The following is an 8,523-nucleotide window of genomic DNA, read 5'->3' as shown; positions in this document are numbered from 1 at the left end:
CTTCTCCCTCTGACTTATTTCACTTTGCACAATACCCTCAATGTCCATCCATGTTGTCACAAATGGCTGGATTTCATCGTTTCTTATGGCTGAGTAGTATTCCATTGTGTATATATACCACATCTTGTTTATCCATTCGTCCCTTGATGGGCACTTAGGTTGCTTCCAAGTCTTGGCTATTGTGAATAACTCTGCAATGAACACAGGGGTGCATGTACCTTTACAAATTGGTGTTTTCAAGTTCTTTGGATAAATACCCAGCAGTGGAATAGCTGGATCATATGGTAGTTCTATCCTTGATTTTTTGAGGAATCTCCATACTGTTTTCCATAGTGGCTGCACCAGTTTGCACTCCCACCAGCAGTGTATGAGAGTTCCCTTCTCTGTGAAACTTCTAGAAGAAAACATAGGCAGTACGATCTTCGACATCGGTCTTAGCAACATCTTTTCAAACACCATGTCTGACCGGGCAAGAGAAACAATAGAAAAAATAAACAAATGGGACTACATCAAACTAAAAAGCTTCTGCACAGCAAAGGAAACCATCAACAAAACGAAAAGACAACCTAACAATTGGGAGAAGATATTTGCAAACCATACATCGGATAAGGGCTTAATCTCCAAAATATATAAAGAACTCATGCATCTCAACAACAAAAAAACTACCAACCCAATTAAAAAATGAGCAAAAGACCTGAACAGACATTTCTCCAAAGAAGATATACAGATGGCCAACAGACACTTGAAAAGATCTTCAAAATCACTAACTATCAGGGAAATGCAAATCAAAACTACAATGAGATATCACCTCATGCCCATCAGAATGGCTATAATTAACAAGACAGGAAACAACTTGTGTTGGAGAGGATGCATTTCCTTTAATTTGATAAATTTATTCATAGGAATTGATCCTAGGTATATAATTACAGAAATTTGGAAAGACATCTCTGTAAAGATATTCACCACAGCATTGTCTGTTATTGTAAAACACTTGGAAACAACCCAAATTATATCAATAGAGGTTTGACTAAATAAATTATGGTTTATATGTACAATGATATACTGTGCAACCGTTAAAACAGATAAAGCACAATTTTAGTCTTTGTCATGTAAAAGATTATATTGCATAATGTATAGGAAAAATAAAAAACAGATTTTCACCAGTGTATGCCCTAAGCAGCTCAAAGGAAGTTTAAAATGTGCTTCAGGTTGTTTCTCAGGGCTATGTTAGGAAGAGAGACCATTGTCAACAGGCCTGAACCAGACCGAGCCCCATCACGAGAGCAGAGCCTGTGTAGATGGCCTGGAGATAATCTAAACTCACTCTCTGCCTCATTGTAATACTAAGATCTCTGCCCCACGAGGATCCTAGGCCTTATGAGCATCACATGTGATGTATGTGAGAGCATGTTCTCAGATTGCACCTGTGCAGGCTAATGCCCACCTCTACACGTGATGATAAAACTTCCCTTTTAAACATTCATCCCCCACCTGAAACAAAAGACACCTGCTTCCATTTTTTTGAGGAGCCATGACTTTGGGAAGAATTCCATGTGGTCTCCTTTATTTGGCACAAATAAATTTCACTTTGTCTGAGAACTGCTTCTGGTGAAGGATCTGACATCAACTCACCAAGCAGCAGAACCACTTTGCTGCAGTAACAAGATCACAGAACAGTAACAGTTCTAGTGAGATGAAATGTGCCTGTCATTTATGTGTAAAATCTGGAGGAATAAACATAAAATTCTTAAGAGGAGTTAACTCAGAATAATGGTATTTTTGGTGCAGTGAAGGAACACTTGGATTTTTATTTTCTACTTGATGAAATAATATTGTCTGAATGTTTCCACTATCAGACATAATGTTTCTAAATAATTTTAAAATAAAGATATTTACATTTACAGAAAGAGAGAAATCCCAGAGGAAATACAGCTTCCCCACTTATTAGAGAAGCCCTTTGGTCTTGGCGGATAGGCAGGACTCAGGAACAATTTCCAAGGAAAACATCCTTAAGAGTTTGGGATGAATGCTCAGGAGGAAGTGATGCCAAGACTTGGGGATCTTCTGGGGTAACAGGTAAAATTAGCTGGGACAGTGTTAAAAGCTCATGGAGTAAATGGAGTGATGGAAATGGTGGTGGTAATGCTCTCAAAATGTTTTCTGTTCAGCCCTAGGAAAAAGTTCATCCAGACTATTGTGATCAAAGGTCACTAAATGTGAAGAACTGTGGAGAGATGATCTTGTCCCAGTTCCCTATGGTACAGGTAGAAACAAGCCCAACCATGCAAAGGAACTTTCTAAGATCACAGAGCAATACTCATAATCCACTTTCCTGATTTTCATTCACGTGAATTTTACTTTTTGAGTGAAGCTCATTCTCTTTAACCCCGAAGCGTCTGGAGACCCAAGAGTATCAGGAAAGAGACATATTTCATCTCTGTTCTCTAGACTCTATGGCAGGCACTGTCTCCAAAGGCAGGGAGGATGATGACTTTGATGGCCAAGTGGGGTTGTGGAGGATGAACCCTCAGCACCCACATCCTCCCCCCTCCCCCATCTGTCAGTCCTATTCTCTGTCCTTCTAGGATCCTCTCCTAGCCAGGGGAAGCAGAAGAGGAGTTCCCAGACTACTTTGCATCATTATACCTCCAGCAAAACTCAGAGGTTTTTTCCTAGTAGGAAGGGTGGGGCCCAACAATAACATCAAAGATGCTAGTTATTACATGGCCACACACTAATAGGAAGTGATTCTATAGCATGAATTTTATTCTCATCTCCCATCTTTATTCATTCTTCATTTTCTCCACACCCATCTTTGACCTCATCAAAATTCCTGAGGCATCTTGTTTGATACTCCTAATTCTCCATCCTTTCTCATATCCCATTCCCTTGTGTCCTTTCCTTAATTTCTATCCTTTCCTCTTACCTCTCTTACTCACCATGTTATCCCATCCCTCCCTCTATCCTCATATTATATCTTCATTCCTCCACTCCCAATCCTGTCCTCCCTCCCACTCTCATGTCTTTTCTTCCTGTGCTCATCTCATTCCATCCTTTCCGTTCCTTGGCTCCAGGAAGAGATCATAGAGAAGTCAGGCTCCAGATGTAGCCACGGGACAGTTTTAGGAATGATACAGTAGAGGAGCAGTAGGATTGCCAGGACAGGGTAAGTAGCCTTCCAAAGGAGGCTGGAGAAAAGACACAAATCAGGAATGGACGAGCTGAAGTCTGGATAAACATGAAGATGAGGAAATTCTATGGGTTGGAGCTGTGCTGATGTACTAATAAAATAAAGTTAGAAAGAGGTATCACTCTCAGAGACTTCATTTATGGATATTTTGTGAGCTAGGAGCTTTGGGAGAGAAAATTAAGACATTGGAGGAGAAGACTATATTGGGCATTCTACACTGAAAATTCTAAGGACCATTTTGGAGCATAAATGTTTGTTATTTCCAAGGCTTTATCATATATGTGAGGAAGGTGACTTATCCAATAAGAGAGAAAGACATGCAGGGGATGGAGATGGAACATTCCTTTTTTGACCTGAAGATATATCACACATGCATTAATGTAGTTTTTATTGAGTGGGCTCTTTCCCTCTCTAGACCTTAACTGTGCCTTAAACATCCTATAGGATCCTGGTGTGGTAGAAAAGATAATGAACTGATTTTTTTGGAGGTGAAAGGTGAACAGTAATATAGAATAATCCTTGGCACTGAGCCCACTTGGCACTGGATTAAAACAGCTTTCTGCACTCTGATCTGGAGGGAATCTCACATCCCCTCCAGAAGAAAACTTGGCAGTAATATTCTTGGTTACTTAGGCTATGATTACCCAAATAGCCCTTCTCTGTAGGACATTGCTGCGCAGAACTCCCAGGCTTCCAAGGCTTCAACTCTACCCGGAAAGTGAGCAGGGCCAAACCAAGGTGGCAACTTGCCCAGCAGAACCCAGTTTCGTTATCCCCCATCTTACTTGTTTCCATCTGTAGCACTTATCACTATATGATGTTCCATACAGGATGCTATTTATTTCATTTATTTTGTCCCTTCATTAGAATGTGAGTTGATGAGTGCAGAGGCTTTCATGTCTTTTGTCTCTCTTCTTCACCAGTGCCCTAGAAGAGTGTCTGGATCATGAAGCAATTCAATAAATATTTGTTGTATGACTAAATGAATGAATTATGGAGGGTTTTATAGCATATCACATAACTCTTTCAGGCATCAGGAGATAGGAAAAATTGTTATGAACCATTTTTACAGGTTATTGCCTTCATGGGAAATCTTTCTCAACCTGGAAGAGGCAGGAAAGGAGGGACCCTATCAACTCTCATGTCAGGAACCACCTCCCCACAGGTACCCGCCACAGGGCACCCTGAACATCAGAGTTTCTAAGGCTGTAGATTAGTGGGTTCAGCATGGGGTTGATAACTGTATTGAAAACACCAACCCCTTTATCTTTGTCTGAAGACTCCTCCGAACCCAGACGCATGTAGTTGAAGATACCGGTCCCATAGAGAAGACACACCACAGAGAGGTGAGAGCCACATGCTGAGAAGGCTTTCTTCCTGCCCTCTACTGAGCGGATTTGTAGAACTGCAGCTGCCATGTGGATGTAGGAGTTGATGATAAGAACCACAGGTGCACCTGCCATTATGAAACCCACAGCAAAGAGCAGCAGCTCATTGAGCTGGGTGCTGGAGCAGGAGAGCTGGAAGAGCTGTGGGAGGTCACAACAGAAGTGATTGACCTCATTGGGACCACAGAATTGGAGAGTACTTAGGGCAATAGTGTGAGTCAGTGCATTGGTGAAGGCACAAGCCCAGGACACAGCCACCAATATCCTCTGGACTGTCTGTCTCATGCAGATGCTGTAGGTGAGGGGCCGGCAGATGGCCAGGAATCGGTCATAGGCCATGGCCATCAACAGGAAGCAGTCCATCCCAGCCAGGAGGTGGAAGAAGAAGAGCTGTGTGAGGCAGGCTTCATAGGAAATTGTACGCTTGTGGGACAGGAGACAACCCAGCATTGCAGGAACAGTGACAGTGATACATCCAACATCCAGCACTGACAGGTTCCCCAGGAAGAAGTACATGGGGGTGTGGAGTTTGGGCTCCACCAAGATGGCTGCCAGGATACTGAGGTTGCTCCCGACTGTGACCAGGTAGGCAAAGAGGAAGAGGACAATGACCACAGACTGCAGCTCTTCATTTTCCACCAGGCCCAGTAGAATGAACTCAGTCACAGCTCTCCTGTTGGTCCCAGCTTGTGGATCCATGAGTGCCTGTAAGGAAATGTCCCAGGGGGAGGAATCAGTTCACTCGATTTATTTACTCAACACAAATGTTGTAAATCACCTATGTTCAAAGCCTCAGGAAGTTCCCAGCTGTCCAGATGATGATTTTCCCACTCCCCAGGCCACACCTCACTCACTGACCTCCTCCATCACCTCAATGCCTTTACCCTGCTCTTTGATGAGATGCCCAATGCCACCAGAACCTTGTCCCTCCAATCCTTTCCTAGCTGAAAGGGTGAGAATGCTTGGGAAAATAAATTAAGAGAAAAGCAGACTTTCTCTTTGATGTAGTGAGATTCAGAGGGAATCTCCCCATTTTTCTCTGAAGGATCAGCCCAAACCAATAAAAGACTTCAAAATAGAACAATTAATGATATTTCCAGAGAAAGTAGAAAGCATTTGAAAACATAACCTAGGTTTCAAGTTTTCTGGAAATATAGAAGATGAAGAAAAGTTATGGCAATAATCAGAGAGACGATACCAATCATTGTGGATATCAGATAGTACGGCCAACTACATTTCTCCAAGGTGAGAAACATACTCTGAAGTATAAATTCAAAATCCCCTGGTCAATAAATATCTCGAGTTCTTGTTGTTAATTAAGACTTACACTGGACTTTGCGTAACAGCTAAATTTAAAATTATTTATTCTTTTACAGCATTTGCCACCCCCTCTGAAATCAGCATTGTAAGCATACCTTGGTTTGGTTGCTGCTAGGTATAATTAGTCTTCTGCATTGCACAGCCACTGTCCTTACACATTCTTAACTGAAGAGTGGTAGATTGACCAATAGATCTAAGGAGATGTCCTCAAATGAAGCAGGCACATACGTAGAGAGCCAGATTGAGCTAAGTCTTTCAGGCCTTATAATAAGCTCCTGATCAAAAAGTATCATTGTCTCTCTACTGCCCATGGAATAAACTGGGCTAGAGCTTCACTAAGGGTACTGTTAGTCCCTTGCATAGCATACGCTGGAATCAGAGGATCACAAGCAGTGGGAGTCTAGTATTCCCTAGTATTCCTTAGAGTTAGCGAAAAGGGAAAGAGTGATAGGACCTGAGCTCACATGGATGAAAAGTTGGATGCGATGATCTCTAAGCCTTAAAATGCTAAGATCACGTCATTGGTGAATGGGGGGATCATCCTCAGGCCTGATAATCATTGATGAAATTTATAATTGATAAATTCTTTGCAAATTGACAAATCAGTGGGTGGATAATAATCTTTACATATATTATATTAGAGAACAATTAACTACACTCCATTTTCCCTATGGGTCCATATTAACAAGCCTTTGTGATTGTGACCTTGGGATTTTCTACTTCTTTGCTCAGGCTGTTTTCTCTTCCTGCAATGGCTTCCCTCCAGTGCCACATGCCCAAATATTTCAAGATTTGACTCAAATGCTGGTTGTTGAATGAATACTACTTGGAACCTTCCCCATCTTAAAATGATCTCTGTCCCTCTCCCCTAAACTCCCACTACACATTATTTCATGGAACTTATTACTGTTTACCTTCTAGCTAAGTCATTTCTAGCTAAGTCATTTCTCTAGAGAGCATATCTCCCCTACTTCTAAAGTGACCTGAGGACAGAATATATGTTTGATTCAGTTTTCCAATAGCAATATTTACTTCACACATAGTGGGTACTCAATATTTCTTAAATAAATAAATGGATGGGCAACTGTCCATAGGATTTCAGAGAAAGAGAGCTTCAGGATGAGCTAGAGGTGTCATGAAAGGCTTTCTGGACATAGTGGAATTTGGGCTAGTCTTTTGTGGATAGTGTGACATAGGGGAGGTGTAGGGGCAAGTGCAGGGTGCAAGGTTGCTGAAAGGACTACTGCTTTCCTTGGTTTTGGTGGGACAAGCAGGTAATGTAGCAATCCACACACTGACATATTTCATGTCAATATAAACCCCTCGAAAGAATAAGGCGCTTGGGAGGGGTATCTCTCACAGACAAGTGAGTTAGAGCCAGGAACAGAAGAACAATAAGACAGCTGCTGCCAACCCTGAGATGGCCAGAGATGTGGCTTCCTTGAAATCGGTGAGATTCTGGAATGACCTCCAATCATCCAGAGACGTCCAGAGTGTCAGATGGACATAATGTCCATCATGAGAAGCCGTCATGCATTATCACTTTCAGGGCTTTGTAATGAGCCCCAGGTTCTCCTTACTGAGCTATGACAGCTGTCTACTCTGAAATTCCAACGAATCCCTCCATGCTCCCTGGGATGAAAAGGCTAAACAAGGTCTCTGACTAGAGTGAAGGTTCTACACTGCCTGATGAAGTGGGTCCTGAACAGTGAACTGGACTCAGCAAATCCCTTCCTACTCTCTCCTAACAGTAACAGAGAGCACGCTTCCTCAGGAAAGAGTGACATGGGCGAAGCTGCCCAGAAAAGGAGCCGGAACCTCTGGGTTATCACCTTGGATCTTCTCCTACAAAGTCATCCCTTTTCAGGGGCATCAGTTGCACCATGTGTAAAGTCAGGTTTGAGCTGATGGCAACAGAGCCCTGTCTCTGTTTTGTAAGAGCAGAAAAAGGACCCTGGAGTGTACTCACCTTGGCATGGGCATAGAAGCCAGTGAAGTTTCTTCAGGAAAGAAAGTGAGGAGTTATGAAACCCAGTTATCCACCCAGAGAGCAAGTAAGGGGCTATATATAAGAAAATGAGGAAAAACAAGTTGACATCTTCTCTGTAATAGAGCTATCTTAACTTTGGTGTTATCCTTTGAGGGCCTCAGAAATTAGTCCTCCCAGGAAAGCGGACGCAGATGGGGAGAGAGACAAGATGATTGGTAAACAACTCAAGCCCTTCGTAAATACGGCAACAGTGTCATACATCTTCTGGTATTTAGACTTTCTTAAAAAAGGCTTTATCTCTAGCCCTGGCTTTATGGCACATAGTTACACAGGTGATATATTCCACTGAATGGTGGGGTCACTGGGGCCTACAGGACTTGTATATATCCTCAAAGTCACCCAGGAATCTAAGGGTGTAATTGAGACTAGATATATGTTTCTTAAAGGAGGAGTTTTCTTCCCCAGACGTCAGCCCCAAGCAGGGCTCTTGAGAAGAAACAAGCTAATTTCCAGACTTGCCTTGGACCTGGGGATGAGGAGGTGGCCCCAGAAGAGAGGCATGAGGGAGAAGCTTCCTTCAAACCCAGTTTCCTAATGAGTCCTCAAGAATGTGGTGCTTTCTCTCTCAGGGCCTT

The 8,523-nt window shown here is 42.5% G+C and overlaps 1 protein-coding gene across 1 annotated transcript; it reads right to left on the bottom strand.

Annotated features, from left to right (window-relative positions):
• Positions 1 to 3,970: 3,970 nt before the first annotated feature.
• LOC101394658 (olfactory receptor 3A2-like) lies at positions 3,971 to 5,289 on the bottom strand. The gene has a single exon (XM_004433443.2). It carries the CDS (start codon positions 5,275 to 5,277, stop codon positions 4,330 to 4,332), a length of 948 nt encoding a protein of 315 aa, XP_004433500.2. The 5' UTR covers positions 5,278 to 5,289; the 3' UTR covers positions 3,971 to 4,329.
• Between the last annotated feature and the right edge of the window lie 3,234 nt (positions 5,290 to 8,523).

Source organism: Ceratotherium simum, chromosome 16, assembly GCF_057802395.1.
Source record: "Ceratotherium simum simum isolate JZ-2026a chromosome 16, ASM5780239v1, whole genome shotgun sequence".
NCBI lineage: Eukaryota > Metazoa > Chordata > Mammalia > Perissodactyla > Rhinocerotidae > Ceratotherium > Ceratotherium simum.
This window is presented reverse-complemented; position numbering and strand designations above follow the sequence as displayed.